General features: G+C 37.7%; 1 protein-coding gene across 1 annotated transcript in view; it reads right to left on the bottom strand.

The window, feature by feature from the left end:
- Positions 1 to 18,346, bottom strand: part of TRPA1 (transient receptor potential cation channel subfamily A member 1) — a 60,290-nt gene that overhangs the window by 32,227 nt on the left and 9,717 nt on the right. Inside the window, exons 7-12 of the mRNA XM_038390381.2 lie at positions 15,725 to 15,861; positions 13,477 to 13,525; positions 3,770 to 3,869; positions 2,548 to 2,648; positions 611 to 780; positions 359 to 523 (exon numbers count right to left, since the gene is read on the bottom strand). Coding sequence (XP_038246309.1) covers positions 359 to 523; positions 611 to 780; positions 2,548 to 2,648; positions 3,770 to 3,869; positions 13,477 to 13,525; positions 15,725 to 15,861 — 722 coding nt within the window. The remainder of the gene's footprint in view (positions 1 to 358; positions 524 to 610; positions 781 to 2,547; positions 2,649 to 3,769; positions 3,870 to 13,476; positions 13,526 to 15,724; positions 15,862 to 18,346) is intronic.

Below are 18,346 nucleotides of genomic sequence, written 5' to 3'. Positions count from 1 at the left end.
GTAGTACTATTGAACTGTATATTTAAGGCAACTGACAAACATTAAAAGCACACAATTTTATTTCTATTAAAATTATTTCATGTTAATATTGTGACATCCTATGTGTTACTGAATTGTCCTGGACTAATAAACACATTATATGAAAAGCCCCCTGAATCAGGTTCATTGTAGAATATTCTTAATGACTTAAACAAAAGTGTAATATACATGTTAGTGTACATGTGATAATTCATATCTTAGCTTTAATGCAAACTTGTGTGGACAATCCAGCACAACTTTAGAGATGAGTACAAAATGTAAGTAATAAAGTAGCTCAGTAATTCTAATTATTTTAAAGAAAGAAAACCCATACACTTACCACAGGAAGAGGGCACCTTTCTTCAGTAGAAATTGGACAACCTTTTCATGACCACTTTGGGCTGCCAAGTGAAGGGGAGTCATTCCCTTCTTATCACCTTCATTCAAAAGCCTTGTGTCATTCATGCCTCTAAGAAGTCGCTGACAGGTGTTGATGCGCCCATAACTTTAAAAGATTAACATACAAGTTAATACTGAGAAAATCTGGATGGATAAAATGGCATTGATACATTGTGTAGACTGCACCACTTACCTGGCTGCAAAATGCAAAGGAGACTTCTTGTCTCTACTTTTAGAATAGGCAGAAACATTCAAGTCAAGCAAACTATTTACAGAGAAGGGCACTCCTTGTCTGCATGCATAATGTAGTGGAGTGCATCCCTCGTCATCTTCTTCCACTACAAGATCTTTAATATGTTTCATCTGTTGGCAAAAGGAAATGGTTGTATACATATTACCAATGTTACTCTGGGTCCTAGTTAGTTAGTAGTAATTTTTGAAGCTACATTTTAAAAAAAATTTTTATGGAACTTTAAGAAAGGTAAAGTTAAAACAACAAAAACAAGAGAGCCTTTTAAAAATATGTATGCTGATTGATGGTTTTCAGTGAATTTACACCACACAAGAAGAACTCAGCAACTTGCAGTATTGGGCCCTCAAGCTCTCTATTTATCCACAGAACAGGTACAAAACAGGAAGTACAAGATTCTCTTACACTGCCACACCATGAACCTCAACCACATCAGGGAGGAAAATGAAGGCATTTCAGCCTACATGCCTCCTGAGTATTTGGTCTCCCTGTGAGGCCATAAAGAAGGAGGCCAGTGAGGATGTTGGTAATTTTGCAGTGTGGACAACTGCAAAGCCATCAGCAGGTGAAAAAATTTGGTCACAAATTACCTGAAGCTAAATTTGCCCACAGTAGTACAGAGAGGGAGAAACTGAACTCCTGTGCAAGTGGGAGCAGCTGCACTACAGCAGAGATTCAATCTCAGGAGGTGGGAGACAGCTTTTGCCAACACCCTCCTCTGGGGGATTCAAATGGAAGTGAAGACCTTTAAAGCAGATGTGTCAAACTTATTCAGAGGAATGGAATGAATTCTGTTTAATTGTGTTCCATGGGCTGGGGTATAAATTTAGGAGTATATATTCCCCACAGTATACAGTGGAATGCCCACTGATGTCAGTAGGTTAACACAGAGAGCAATAGGAGAATAGAGTCTTTAGGTAGTAATGAAACATTTAGTTATTTATTCAATGCCTCATTGTCACATTCACTATCAGTGAGGGAAAATACTTCTCTTGAGGCGTCACTATTTCTGCTTTGTGTTTCTCTTCCTTCCCAATCCTTTCTCTTTCCCTCCTCTAATTTTGTGAGTTTCCTCTTTTTTCTGCATTTCCCTTCCTGTGGCAACTTCCAATTCCCAGTCCAGTGTACTTCACTCCCAGCCCCTAACCCCATTCCACCCACTGATCAGTGATTAAATAATTTTAAAAGTTGACAATATGACATGCTAATATCATCATTGTTCTTTAAAGTTGATTCTCCAATCAGATTAATATGGGGCGTTCACACCTCTGACTCATAGTTTCAAGCTGTCTGCATATTCAGGCAGCTATAACTGCAGCAGTTATATTTGGCTCACATCTGAAAAGTTATCTCTGCAACTATGAGGGCTAGAAACTTACTATATTTTCTTTAAATGAAAGCTTAGATTCCAGAGAATCTGAATATTTCATGTGGCCCATATAAATATATCAAACAGGCCAAATGCAGAATTATGTTTGATACTCCTGTTTTAAAATATGGCTGGCGATTTACTGAAACCCAGGCAATGGAGACTTCCTTAAGAATCTGCTGCAGCATGCAGCATGTCCCAGGGTTTGAGTGCCTATTAATGGGCAAAGTAGGAGAAAAGGTTCTATAATATATTGCTAATCTCCTGAGCCATTCAATCCCCTGACAGCAAATAGCTTTATTCCTTTGCCTGCCAGAGAGATCCGTATTATTGGGTTGGTCATGTTTATTTTTATATTTGTATCTATTTAAATTAACCTGTGGGGACAGTGAGGTGAGTTTACAAATAAAATGAATTTCCATAAATATTCTGGAAGAAAAGAGAATCCTTAAACAGCTGGACAAAGATATTGAATTCACCAGAGAAAGATACAAATAGATCCTCACTGTACCTGCAGAAATTTCTCATCCAGATGTTGTAATCCTCCAGGCTGCAGTACTGTCAAGTGCAAGAAATTCCGACCAAGATGATCTTTTAAAGATATATTTGCTCCTAAATAAATATGGAGATAAATACTAGCAATTCAAAACTGCTGGCCTCTGATAACTAGCCATGTTTGATTAAAATACACACGCTAAGATGAAATTAAAAATACAATTATTTCAGCAATACAACAACAAATATCACACCAAGACTTCTACTGACTCTAAGCTTTCAATTTCCAGTAACGTATGAATTTCATGTGTTCCACTGTAGCACTCAGATTTATAGGGGTCTAATATTCGGAAACGTTGAGCCTCCACAACTGCTGGTGTGAATGCAGGCTGCATGATCAACAGCTCTAAATATATCAGGTTCATAGTGTACTGCTGCCGTAGTCATATTGTTTCAACTGGAATTCTATGTTTTAATATCAGTTTACTTCCGTGCTGTTATATGAATAATCTATTATAACATTATAATAGTTGGGCAACACGGAAATGGAATGTCTTGCTTATTGGAAGCAAGAAAGTGTCTTTCTAAAGTCCATAACAGTTTTACTATAAGCTTTCTATTTAAAAAAAAGAATTGTTGTTAATAAAAATTAATGTTATAAATACTAATGAGAGAAATACTCAAAAGAATATTTACAGTAGCTTATTCTTAAAAATGTGGCAACTGACAATTAAAGATGAACGTTCATTAACGGTGTAGTAGTTAGTAAAGTTTCAGGTGACACTACACTGTGACCACTTACTGCAGTTTAGGTTTAATACTTCAAATCCATTAATGGTCAGAAACTTGACCATGTCAAAGTGGTATCTTCATGTTCAATAATTCTGTTCCCTCTCTGTGTACTCAATAGTGCAGAGCTGCCTTGAGCTTGTGGAGAGTGCAGGGGGAGTGCACACCAACCCTTAGGAGGGTGCAGCATGTGCTTTCCTTCCACAGCCCACACACTCTGTAGGTTGATGTGGAGGGGCAGGGACATGGTCCTGACTCCTCCTTTCCCTTTCTGAGGATTTAGCACTCTAGAGGGTGCTAGCATGGAGCAATTCATGTGTTCACTTGTGCCTGCCATCTATGTAGGAGGCTTGAAGAGGAGTCCCTTGGGAGAGAATCTTAACTTGTATGGATCCTTCTCAGAACGCCCCCACCACCACCACATATAATACTTGTTTGTTCCTTTGTACCTTTTGAGAGTAGTAAATTCACAATTTTCCATGATGCACAGGAAGTAGCCAGCAGAAGTGGTGACCGACCTTCAATGTCAACACTATCAATATTTGCTCCCTGCAATGAAAAAACCCAGGTTTATCATGGAGTCATGAACAAATTCTATTTAGCAATAAATAGTAAACCGTGTAGAATTACAGGCATGGTTAGACACTTTCACATGCTTTAAATTATGTAAGTTCAATAAACAAATTCCTTCTTAATTTAAATGAATTTAGATCAAAGTTTTCAAACTCGAGTGCCTAAGTTAGGTATCTAAATCCATATTTAGTCATCTAAATAACAGCATCTTGATTTTAAGAGGTGCTGAGCTGGGGAATATCAGGTCCTTTATGTGGAGTTAGGCAAGGCCGGATTTAGGGGCAGGTGACCACCTGGGTTGCTGGGCTTGGGGAGGTGCCAAGCTCGGAGTGCTGTTTTTGTTGTTAGTGACAAAAGGGAAAATAGAATGTTTGAAGTAAAATGTTTCAGGTATTCTGTATCTGGATTCATTTTTCATTAACATCCTAGAAAGTTCCGGACCGTTGTAGAATCTCATGGAACATTCCAGACTTTCTGAGAACTATATTTTCCTTGAACCTCCTAGAATGTTGTCAGCCATGCCCTCGTGGTACAAAAGGGGCGGGGCGTCGCCAATCAGTCAGTTAGTGAGATATAAGCGTGAAATGAAGTGAATGTCCAGCTGCAATACTGTGAACCTTGCTTTATTGTGTAATTGTGAAAGTGTACTTGTGTTTTAAGATTTGAAGAGTGTAAGTAGCAACTAATAAAGGACATATTTATGATGATAGATATCTACCAAGCCCCTCTCTATGCAATAATATAAAAGAAATACTGTTACTTCTCCTGACATGCTTAACATGTAATGTTTTATGACTTTTTAAGACTGTGGTACATAGACTTTTGCTCTCCCTAATACCGTCTCTTTTCCCCCCACAGAAAATAAAAGATGCCCCTGAAGAAGCCTTCAGGAGCTCAGTATAGGAAGCAAAAAGCTCAACTGCAACCTAGTTTGCAGCAAGGGGCAAATTTAATGGGAAAATATCTGAAACAGAACAATATAGACTGGGCTTTAGGCAGTAGCAATCGTCCAGTGCAGAAGAAATTGAAGAGTGAAGTATAAATGATGGAAGTCCTATTACTAAGGAATTAGCAGATTTACATGAGGACAAGTAATGGAAATGTGAAGAAAGTTATGGAGAATCTTCTTTATCATCACTCTCCTTTAGCTTGCCAGGAAAACTGGATGAATATGGCTCACATGAAAAGGAGAGTAATGACAAAGAAAAACCTGGTTTACATGAAAAGAAGAGAAAAATATAAAGAAGAATCAACCTCACATGATGACAGAAACAGCAGTGAGAAACACTGCACACCACAAATTGATACATCAGATCCTGCTTTATGGCCGGTGATCCTAAACTCTGCTGATATTGATCGTAAAATTTTGAACGGGCCAGGCAAAATTGAGGATATAACGCTTCCACTAAATGAGCAGAAGTGACATTTCTCAAAGTCACCCTGCGAAAGAATGCTCGAGAATGGTGAGGAACTGAATTGACGATGGCTAGCTTATTCAAAATCAACTGAGAAAGTGCTCCGGTTTTGTTGCAAAATATTTGACAAGAATGTCAAATCATTGCTTGCACTTTCCAAGTAAAACTACTGACATAACTTAGCTGATGCTGTGAAGCAACATGAAAAGTCACCCAGTCATTTTACAGCCTACTCCAAATGGATGGAGGTTGAGTCCAAGCTCAAGCTGAATAAATGCGTAGATGCAGAAAACCAGTGCATTAATAATGTAGAAACCCATTATTGGAGGAATGTGTTCAAGTGTCTGATCTCAACTGTCCTCTTCCTTGCAAAGAATAATTTGGCTCTCCCAGGCTCATTGGATAAATTATTCACTGAACATAATGGTAATTTCCTCAGTTTGGTAGAGCTCTTTGGGAAATATGACACTGTCATGCATTAATACCTACATCGAGTAGTTCATAAAGAAGCTATGACCTATTCCTGTAGCAAAACAATTCAAAATGAATTGATTGACCTTATGGCAAGGAAAGTGCTTGACAATGTATTTATGCGACTCAGCAAAGCGAAGTACTACGCTGTAATAATAGACTCCACTCCTGATATTAGTCACAGTGAAAAGATGTAATTTACGGTAAGATTTGTTGATGACAAGGATGACTGTATCCAAGTAAAGGAATACTATCTATTTTTAAGTTTGTGGATGACTCTACTGAAAAAGGCCTAACAGAACTATTTATGAACATTTTGAATGAGAATAAAATAAAGCTTTAGGACTGCCATGGCCAAGGCTAGGACAACAACATGGACATGAAGGGAAGAAACAGTGGTGCCGAGGCAAGGATCTTTGCATTGAATCCAAGAGTTTTCTTCGTGACTTGTGGCTACCATTTCCTCAACCTGGGTTGTGTCAGATGCAGTATCATCTTCTTTAGATTCAGTTTTCAGAGTAGCAGCCGTGTTAATCTGTATTCGCAAAAAGAAAAGGAGGACTTGTGGCATCTTAGAGACTAACAAATTTATTAGAGCATAAGCTTTCGTGAGCTCACGAAAGCTTATGCTCTAATAAATTTGTTAGTCTCTAAAGGTGCCACAAGTACTCCTTTTCTTTTTTTAGATTCAGTATCTCTCTTCGGAGTACTGCAAATAATATACATCCTATTTTCAGCATCAACTATCAGGTGGAAGATCCTCATGGACAATGTTACAAATCAGACCACAAAGCCGCTAAGTGACACTTGCTGGGAGAGCCACATTGACAGCGTGAGGCCAGTGAAGTACCAAATGACTGATGCGCTGATGGCACTGGCACAGTCAAGTAAAGCCAAGGCTGGAATGCGATACGAGGCTCAAATCCTGACAAACCAGATCACTAACTTCAAATTTCTGGTCTCAATTGTGGTTTGGCAAGATATCCTGTTCCAAGTAAACATTGTAAGCAAGGCGTTACAAACTCAGTTGATGGACATTGCTACTACTTTGATGAGAAAGCTGCCTTGATTTCATTGTGGCCTACAGAGACAATGAATTTGAAGATGCCATCACTGCTGCCAAAGAAATGGCAGAAAACTTAGGAGTTGAGCCTGTCTTCATGGAAACTTGTTTTCATCCGAAGAAGAGACAGTTTGATTCTGAGGGCAGAGATGAGGTGATGGGAAGCTCGGAAGAAAAATTCAAGAGAGTGTTGTTTTGCTCAGTCATTGACACTGTTTGGGTGTCCATCAAAGAAAAGTTTGGATAAATGAAACACCATGAAAAGACCTTTTTTTGTATGACCTTAGTAAGCTACCAGTGGTCAGGTAACCACTCTTGAACAACTGTACAGACCTTCACCAGACACTGATATGTGGGGAATGTTCAGAAGTCAATGATAAAACTCTCTATGGTGAATTAGACAATATTTATTACATTTTGCGACATGAGACACACTCGTCACTCCAAGTTCTCCAATTCATTTCTGAAGCAGAGCTGAAGGACACTTTTCCTAATGTGTGGATTCTGCTCATGCTGCTGGTCATAGTCGCAAGTGGTGAGCACAGTTTTTTGATGTTTGGGCTCATTAAAACATATCTTCGATTGATGATGGCTGATTTGAGACTGACATCACTTGCTATTTTATCATTTGAAAGTGGCATTGGCTAGTATTTGGATCTCTCTGATGCTGTGCTTCAGTCCATGAGGGCAAAGATGAGAAAAGTGACCTTTTGAACTCAAGGACTAGGATTAACATTCTAAGGCTGTCACCTACTGTAATACTATTGAATACTAGTCCACTTCATACACAGTTCAATATCTTGATGTTAGTACATTTCAGTTATTCTTAAAATTAAAAAGTTTCTATAAGCTTAGAGAAAACAATCTTTTTGATTTGTGTACATGTGGCATACAGATTTACAGATCCTAGTGTGCAAATTTATCAATTTATATGACAGGGATAAATTAAACATGCAAATTGTGCATCAAAGTCATGGAATGGGCTAGAAATGCCATAAAAATAAGGTATTCAAAAGTTTAACAAATGTGGGGCACCAAAGAGACTCTTCACCTGGGATGCCATTTGATCTAGGGTCAGCCCTGGAGTTAGGTGCCTATTTTAATGGACCCAAGTTTGAAAATAATAGACTTAGTGGTCTGGAAAGGTACCAAAATTACAGCCCTGATTAATAAGGTTCCCTACCTATTCACATAATAGGCAACAACAGTGCAAGCCTGTTCCAAACCACCATACCACTGCATTTTACACCTGTCCTGGAGGAATCACATCCAGAAATTAATGTAGTTTGATCTCTCTGCCCATTAAATCATTGTCTTCTCTGCTCAGACTGCCAGGGAGTGCAAGTAAAGGGCCAATACATGGCAGCTTCGATGGTGGATTTTGTGATGTGGACATTTCTAGGGTTGAGAGACGAACTAATCTAACATCTAATGCAAATCTGATCCAAAGTCAATTGAAGTGAATGGGAGTCTTTCCATTAAAATCATGAGAGAATTATTAACCAAAGCCACAATCAATATTTAACTTGAGGAATAATAAATCTTGTTGTTCATAGAAAAGTGGTAAGTTGATTGTCATATACATAATGACCAGAAACACCAGGAAGTTATCCAGCAAGGCCATGAATTTCTTAAGGATAACAAATAATTCCCTGCCCCCTGCCTTTCAGTTACCATTCATTCTATAACTTAAGAGGGCAACTGAAAAAAAAAAGTGTTCATTTCTCATAAGCCAATCAAACAGAGATTTTCCTATCCGATTGTCAATCAGAGATTAAATATAGTTTCAGATGACACAGCTGCAGCAAGTCACAAGTAGCCATTTACATAAACATTCTGAGTAGTTACCTTTACTCCAGACATTACTATTGTTGACCTTTCAGGAACATGAATTCAACAATATTGTACATCCTCTATGTTTTAATGTATTTAACAAGATTAAGAGCAGTATATTAAAATATATATTTAACAAGGACATCAGGAATAGAAGATAATGTATATTTATAACATGCTCAAGTTATCGGTGCTCTACAAACCTTGAATTTTCTGACTTTTGTGTAATTTAGTTCTCCTTAACATTACTTGAATGTTATTCCTGCATTTAATATAGTTTTTTTTAATTGAAAAGGGAGACAAAGAAAATATGAAAGGAAAGAAGATGAAAAAAAGAATAAAGGGCTAATAAAGAAGCCCCTTAGTGATATAAAATCACTTCAGGGAGAGAACCTTTCATTAAAAGATGCCTTAACTGAGGCAGTCCTTAAGAGAGACATCCTTAACTCAGGAGGTCTTGAGCATGTAAAGAGATCTCAAAGCTAACTTGTCCAGTATACAAACTGGATTCTAAATCATGATAGCCTAAAGTCCTAATGGACAATAATACAACCAATTCTAAAGCACATTTGTGAACATTTTGACTTTGCTGTTCTGATTTTTTTAAATTACTCACACACAACTGAATGCCTAATATGTGTATGCAATTACATCATTTGTGTGCACAAATCAGATGCTTTCCAATACAGTAAAGACAAAGGAACTGTCTATCTGCATATGCAAACGCCATAGTTGTGAATTTAATTGCACAAGTATTGGATACACAATTGACCACAATTTGCAAATATCCTTTTTAAAATTAGATTCATAAAGTTCAAAACATTTAAAATAATGACCTAGATTTTCTTTTTCAAGCTTAATTTGTTTTCCTTGTTAAGGCCCTGATTTAGCAAAACCCTAAAGCATATCAATTTCTGTTCAAGAAATAACTTATGCATATGCTTAAGTCCCACTCAAGTTAAAGCATCTACTTAAGAGTTATGCTGAATCAGGGCCTACATGAGGACGACAAAACAAACTATTAGTTCAATTTTTAGCTGCAGGGCTTAATTCTCCACTGCTTTGCATCTTGTGCAGTCATTCACATTGGGCACGAGTACAAAGTGGGTGCATAATGCTAAAGGAGAATTCTGTTTTTGTGGGGATGATCAGGCTCTCATTGTCTAAAATACAACGTATAACTTTATACCTGTTAAGAATGTTTTGACAGCTGCCATTTTTATTTCCAAGATAAATGTTTATACAAGCTAACATGCCTGAAATGAGATGCGGATTATTAAAGGATACAAGTGATAATCAAACCTAAAGTCAATATTTCTCTTTTTTACTATGGAGACAATGGGCAGGATCCTTAGTCATGTTGTGGCAGGAAAGCTGCACTAAACTGGGATCTCATGAGTCCCATAGAGCAGTGAAATCTCTGGCTGACACAGTCAGCTCTATACCACCCTTTCCCATTTAACCCTGCTCATATCCCATGTAGAAGATGCCACAGAAGCATGCAAGGAGAGAGGAAACAGAGGTAACAGCTGAAATGTGCAGTGTTTTGTTGATCTTAGCTGGTACTTTGGGGGTTATTAGAAGACACTGCAAATTACAGGCATCCTGAGGTGATCTTAATTAAGCTCCAAACTGCATCAGGGAGCAAGAAGCGCAAAGACAGCACATAGTCACTGTAAATAGAATGCTAAATTGTGTTATACTGTTCAGCCACTAACCAGCGATGAGTGTATAAATACCTTATGTAAATGACCCTCAGCCATACCTGGAAGACCACTGAAGGATCTTATGATGAACATACCTGGTGTGTATAAGCAAGCTCTGAACCCTGTCCATACGAGATATAGAAACATTACATGGTGTCAGGAGTAAGATAAGAACAGAAACAGAAGGAAAACAGCTATAAAGGTTGCAGTCAGAAGGAACACAGCAACAAAGGTTGCAGGATCTCATCAACATGCCAGTCTTCAATGCTCCAGAGAACTTCAGTTTGGATAAACCTTCAGAATGGACAGACGGGAACAATATTGTGAAAAATTTTGCATTGCTACCAAGCTACACAAAGAAACTGAAGATATACAAGTATCATCTTTAATTTATGCTATGGGAAAGCAAGCAGATCATATCTTTCAATCCTTTGAAATTACTGAAGACAGTCACAAAGATGACTATGAAAGGGTTTTGGCTATGTTTCATGCATACTTTATATCTCAGAGAAACGTGGTTTATGAAAGAGCATGTTTTTACCAGAGAACTCCAAACCAAGGAAAAATGTTGAATGTTTTATAAGAGCTCTACATATATTGGCTGAAAACTGATTTGGGGAATGCAAAACATAAATATATCAGAGACACATTGGTTATTGGCTTAACAGTTAAAAACCTTTCACAGCAGCTACAACTGAAGATAGATTTAATTCTAGCCATCGCTATTCAAATAGCAAAATAGTGGTGAAACAGGAAAACCTAGAGAAACTTGACAAACTTAAAAATGTGAAACTAGCTTAGCAACTGCAGACATTTGAGTCTTAAAAGTCACTATCTTAAAACCCCTGATGCAAGAAGAGAGGGACACATTCCAGCCTACATGCACAAAGTTTGGAAAAAGTCATATCCCAAGAGATGATGAATGTCCAGTTAGAGGCACAGGTTGTAATAAGCATGAAATATGGATATTTTACAGCTGGGAGTTAACTCAGATTACAAACAATCAAGAGCCCTTGTTTTGGGGACCTATCACTTACAATGACATAGAACCTGCCTGGACAGTGAAACTGAATATTCATGGCATGACTATTGACTTTAAAATTGTCTCAGGAGCTGATGTCTCAGTCACCTCAGACAGCACTTACAATCACCTTCAATCCCTCCCAGAGCTGAAGACACCTGACACAGCTCTGACTAGCCCTGGAGATACTCTGAAATGCATAGACCAATTCATCAAGAAACAACTTACAAAGACAAAAGCTTTGTATTCAGAGTGTATGTGATCAGAGGATCTAAGACCAACAACCTTCTCAGCACCCATGATGGGCCTAGTGAGAAATGTGGAGGAAGCTGATGATATCGGACTTTGGGGCAGAGATTGAGCGCAAATCAATTTAAGAGATAATGCTGAACCACAGTATACAAACACCCTGTACCAGAAAGAGCTTGGAAGAGGCTATGACAGATTTATGCAAATTCAGAGGCTATCATTACCTGGTCATTGTGGACTATTTTTTCAGGTAAATAGAAATAATGTACTTGAAAGACCTAACATGTTGCAGTATTATCGAGAAACTGAAGAGCACTATTGCTTACTTTGGTATTCCAGAACAATTAGTGATGTACAATGGACCACAATTCATTGCAGCAGAATTTAAGTCATTCCAAATGAAATATGATTTTGGTCTGGAGGCTGACAGCTCGCGACCCCCAAAGTAATAACCTCGTGACCCCCCGAGGGGTCCCAAACCCCAGTTTGAGAACCGCTGGTGTAAATACTGTAAATGGTAAGAATGTAGAACTTAAAGGGGGAGATGTAATGGACTGCTAAAGCTAAACTGTATTATACTGTTCAGACATAGATGGCACTTTGTGTAAAATATCTTATTTCAATGAACCTCAGCCAGACATGGCAGAGCATTAACAGGTCTAATGATGAACTCATCTGGTGTGTATAAGCAAGTTTTGAGACGAGTCCATATTGGGTACAGGAACATGATAGTCACCTTCACTTCCCAGCATGGATCCTATGTTGAGCATAGCTCAGCCAGACCTCAGGAGTGCAACAAAAACATTCTAGAGAACATCAGAAAGGAACGCAAGTTCATTCTTAGCAAATACAGTGTTAAATACTGGATTTTCATCCTTTAGGCTCTAATTGTTTGTACACACGGACTTCCACATTCACAAACTAGTGCCTACCCTTCACAGGCGAAAACATGTATGTGCCTGTTACTACTCAAGGATAAGTTTAAATAGTCTAATGCCAAGTGTCAGCATTTGCTGATGTTTAAAAAAAAAAAACCTGGTTCCGTAGCTCACTTTTACTAAAATTCCTAAGACAAGGACAACACAGAGGATATAGCAGAGCATACAGTGAATATAAAAATCTTACAACCTATATCGGTGTTAACGTGCACCCACATTCTAGCCAGCAGCAGCCTCAACTATGTTTCCCCTTTTTCTTTCCCAATTATTCCATGAACAAACCCAATAAAACTCCTGTGGGATGTGTGTGTGTGTGTGTGTGTGTGTGTACACAAGATATTGCTGGACCACACATGAACCCTTTTCCCCGCCTAGAAACATCTGTGTGATGCCTGTAACACACACACACACACACACACACACACACACACACACACACGGTGGGTGTGAGATTTCACTTCTGAAAAAAGCAAATGAATTAAATTAAATGTATATTTAAATTTTATTTCCTTTCCTTGTTAATTATTTTAAAAGTGAGGCCAACTGAATCATTCTGGCATATTCTATAAACACTTCTGCATGTTAAAACTCTGTCTGAATAATTCAAATACAAATACAGATTCAGTTTTGCAGCATCATTATGAACCCTTACAGAACGCTACAGTGGAATCATAACTACCGCAGTACTGTAATTTGCAGCTGCGTATTATGAAATATATTTAAACAAAAAAACCCTTTTCCTGAAGAAACATCCCTCTTTGTAATTTCCTGTACTTAAAAATAATTTCCTGTTTAGCAAATAAAAGTCTTTAATAGATGTTTCTATACAACCTGCATTAGTAGCTAGCAACAATCTTTGTTAATATATTCCTTGATTAAATATTTACCTTTGAAATTAAATACTCTGCCAGTTCATAGTGATCAAATAATGCAGTCCTGTGGGGGGAAAACATATAGTTATTTTAGAAAGATCAATGAACTTTAAAAGTAAAGGCCAATGCTTTTCTACATCTTCTGCCTTCTTTCAGTCTTTCAAATGATTTTCTTTATATAAACAGAGAGAAAGAGAGAGACCAAAAATGCTTCCTGCATAATAAGCTCATAGAATAAATTATTGTGGACCTTGTGGATTCCCTGTATTGTGGACCTTGGATTTTTAACCATGTTCAATTCTACAGATATGCTAAAAACTCACTGAGTGAAATCCTGCCCCCGCCCCCGTAAAGTCAACGGTAAAACTATTGACTGCAATACAGCCAGAAATTAGTACCTTTTATAATACCACAAAATGTTGATACAAAGTATAATGCACCAGGAGCTCAACTTATTCTGTGTACACCTGAAACTCCAAATGATTTCAATGGGATATGGCACTCGGAACTCCTACTGACCCTACTGGAAGCTTTGGATGTCTACAGAATGCCAGATCAGGCCCTGCAATTGCATTGAACCTGCTCAGGGAATATTCTGACCATGGTAATCAATTCCATACCAAAACTAGAGAACAAATTAAAACATACCTCAGGGCAAAAACTTTTGTAGTGATAATCAAGATGGCTCATTTAGACAGTTGACAAGAAGGTGTGAGGATACTTAACATGGAGAAATAGATTCAATATGTGTAATGACCCAGCCACTCCCAGTCTCTATTCAAACCCAAGTTAATGGTATCTAGTTTGCATATTAATTCAAGCTCAGCAGTTTCTCTGTTTTTGAAGCTTTTCTGTTGCAAAATTGCCACCCTTAAGTCTTTTACTGAGTGGCCAGAGAGGCTGAAGTGTTCTCCTACCAGTTTTTGAATATTATGATTCCTGATGTCTAAATGGGCGATCTTGATTATCACTACAAAAGTTTTTTTCTCCTGCTGATAATAGCTCATCTTAATTAATTAGCCTCTTACAGTTTGTATGGCAACTTCCACCTTCTCTGTATGTGTGTGTATATATATATTCTTATATATATATGTTCCATTCTATGCACCCGATGAAGTGGACTGTAGCCCACGAAAGCTTACGCTCTAATAAATTTGTTAGTCTTTAAGGTGCCACAAGTACTCCTGTTCTTTTTGCAGATACAGACTAACACGGCTGCTACCCTATACACAGGAGATATCTCCTGCCAGGAAGATCAAATATTTAGCATATGGACAAAAGAAACTCCAAGATGACTGAACATAGGCTTTGTAAAATATTCAACCTGAAGCCTTAAACCAGGTCTCTAACTGGGTCTCATCCCACACACACTTGCTGCCCTTAACAAATTAGAGCTCCTACCTACCTTATGGAGTCTTCTGAGGAATCCTGTTAACAATGAACTCTTCTTGTGATGCCTGGTGGCACATTCCTCAGCCAAAATTCATTGGATGGTGACAAAAATCATCTGCTGTTGAGCAGAATGACTGCTTTCCTATTTTTCTGCCTTTCTTCAACAGCAAAATCCTGATCTTGCTATTGCTGCTGCTTTAATTTACTCCAGGCTGAGATGCAGTTACATGTATAAATGGCCATTTACAAATGCGTGATTTGCATAAGCAGGCATAGAAACGGTGCATGGATGTGCAGTTGCACCGTGATTTTTCTGAAAATCAGGCACTAAATGGCTTTGTTATAGAACAGTGAAATAGACTTCAGTGCGTTTTTGACATTCCTTCTTCATTCATTTGTTTGGGAAGGTCCACTGAATCCTGTTAAACCAAGTTTAGCATTTATTTGGGCCTGGTGCCTCAAGAGGCTTTTGATAGTTCCAAAATGTCATCTTCTATCTTCCCATGAGTATCCCTTTTCCAGTACTGCAATTTCTTTCAGCTGGTCTGCCAATGACCCTACACTAGAGTAGTTTTCCAGTTCAAAGAGGTAGTGTACATTGCTGAATGTACCATGTGAGATGCCAGAATCTCAATGTCTCTCTGGTCTTGACCCTAGGCACAGGACACCAGGTAACCAGCAGCTTGATCAATCAACCAATTACACTGTGTCCTTGTGAGATCACCTACCTACTGAATCCCCATATCAGTGAGAAATCCCTCCAGATGTGGATGCACATCCCCCGTTTTCTCTAATTAGTTGAAGTTATATTGTTCAATATTGTTGGAACTGAAACAGTGATTATGAATATAATCTTAGAGGATTCTCTTACCTGTGAAGCAGTGTTTCCTTATTCCCATCTACTGCATCAATAATAGATTCATCACCAGCATAGGATGACATCATTAATTTAACAATCTCAGTTGCTCCTTGGGTGGCAGCAAAATGAAGAGCTGTGCATTTTTCATTCTGGAAACAGGATTATAAGGCACAATTTAAAATCAAATTATTTTTCAATCAATTCAATCTGCTTAAAAGATGAGTCATAGCCTGGTAGCCTGACTTCAGTGATATGAATTGCCATGCAGGAGACCACCCTTCAGTTCGTATACTTGGACTCTTACATATTAGGCCACAGAAGTCTAGGAATAATGCAGTGTTAATTGATGATTTTTAAGGTTTATCAGATACTCTTAGTCATTGAATAGCACCCCCTTGAACTGAATGACATACATGGACTGTGAAAAAGTCCAAGCTGTCTTTTGTAGCTAGAATAATAATGGCCAGACTGAGTAGCTTTGAAGGTTGGATGATAAAGAAGAGGAAATCATCTGTAGGTAGTCATTTTTTGTCATGTTAATTATTATATTTGATTTATTTCCTGAGGTACATTTTCCAATTTCTTCATTTTATAAAAAGTAATTGTTTACTTGTTAGCCCTTACTAATATGTGATCTGTTTGACTGGGTGAATCATATCCACCCTTGATAGATGTCTGAACGATCCTGTGTTTTTCCTTTTGGCTACACAGGTATAACTTTTAATGATCAGAAAGTCTCATTGAATTGAAATAGTTTTTTTCATGATGCCATATCCATGCTTAAATACTCCCTGCACCATCCACTCACCAAAAAGAAAAAGCACAAGTGTTGTATTAACAGTTTCACCACCGGATGATCTAATTTAGATTCTACATATCCAAACAATACATACATAGGAAAGACATATATTTTTGTCATTAAGAGCCAAGTCATGCAAATCCTTACTCACAGGAGTAATCTATATTCATATGAGTAGAATTCACTCACACAAATAATCTACTATGTATTTGCTAAAAAACAATGAAAAACATAAGACTGTTAATACAACATTTGTTACATAGGTACTACTTATTACAATCAGACTAGTGGTCAGAGTGTGGTGAGCAGGATTTGACTTTTTAGATATAAAAAGTACTACAGTCTTTAGGTGAGTAAATGTTGCTTGATCCAGCATATCCTTACTAATAGTCCTTACTCACACAAGGAGTCCTGTGGAAGTCAATAAGATAGCTTGCATGAGAAAAACAAACAGGGTCTGTTCAATAATTTGTTCTCCTAGAGCATTCAACGTCCCGTTTGTCACTGCAGGCCTTTTCTGCAAAGTTTCTCCCTGAAATAACCGTTTGTAAATACCATATGCTTTTCATTTAGCTTTTATAACAGAAATACATTGTTTTAAATGTCCCAACTTCCAGCAAAGTGCTGTTAAGAACTGTATAACTGGAAGTGCACTTCAGAACACAAATACATGTCAGTAATATTTTCGCTTTCAAGCCTATCCTCACATTCCACAATGTTTCTCTGGTTTCAGTGTTTCTCACATTTCACAGTATTTCTTACAGTTGGCTTTCAGAATTGAGGAGTAGCTTCTGACACTGCTTCGTCTGCTACAAAGGGGCCTTAAAATTGCCTTAGCCAGCTGAGGATTTCTCCTGACTTCAGCATGTTGCTGCCCATCTTCTCACTTGCACAACCACATTACCTTCAAACAGCTCTGCTATCGCAACGTTTATTTCAGAATCAAGTTCACAACTACCTTCTCTTGTGGTGAAATACTGGCTCCATTTAAGCCAACAGGAATTTTGCCATTGACTTTAACAGGGCCAGGATTTCATGCTTTGTTTGTATGAGTTTTCTTGTGTTTCGATTTGCTACAATCTCCCTCAGGAACCTTTTCTCATTCTACTCTCCTTGATGATACCACTAATCTAATCAGTGGTCGAGAGAGGGTTTTCTCTTCTGCAGTTCTTGCCATCTGGAAAAGTCTTCTTGTATTTCTCTATCTCTGGTTCTCCATTTATTTACAAATTTCACCTGAAACCTTATTTTTTTTTCTCATTTGTTTATTCCTCTTAATTTCCCTTAACTATCTTTGGAATTGCATTATTTCTCTGTGTAAAACTTTTCAGGATACAGTTTGTAAGGGAAAAAAGCTACTTAAAATATTTTTAACAGATACAAGTATATCGTTAGGGCCCTTCATATTTTGTTTTTATTTAATTTTTCCCAGGAATTTATCAGTGTTTATTACTACAACAACAAAAACAGGTGAAAATTGGTGGAAGAAACGTAGATTACGTGGGTAAATATTGAGGTTTATTTTGGTGGACTGAAGGATGGGAAAAAAGTATTCAGTAGATTAATGCTTTGATGAATGGAATTCAATGTGGTTTGCTGCAGAACTAAAACAGAACTCAAAACACAATGCCACCTCTGAGTTTAAGAAAACAGTATCTCTCTAATCCCCCAATAAAACTTTTTATTTAAATAAACAGTTTACTCTTGTAGACTTAGAACTATTACCCTATAAATGTTTACATTAAATAATGGGCCACATCATTTGCAGTGCATACACTCAATTTAATCCTTTTCTCCAGTTTTTTTTCTTTAAACTTTCAAATACTTCATTATGT

The sequence above is a fragment of the Dermochelys coriacea genome, chromosome 2 (assembly GCF_009764565.3).
Source record: "Dermochelys coriacea isolate rDerCor1 chromosome 2, rDerCor1.pri.v4, whole genome shotgun sequence".
NCBI classification, from domain to species: Eukaryota; Metazoa; Chordata; order Testudines; family Dermochelyidae; genus Dermochelys; species Dermochelys coriacea.
Note: the sequence above shows the minus strand (reverse complement) of the source record. Positions and strands in the feature narration are given on the sequence as shown.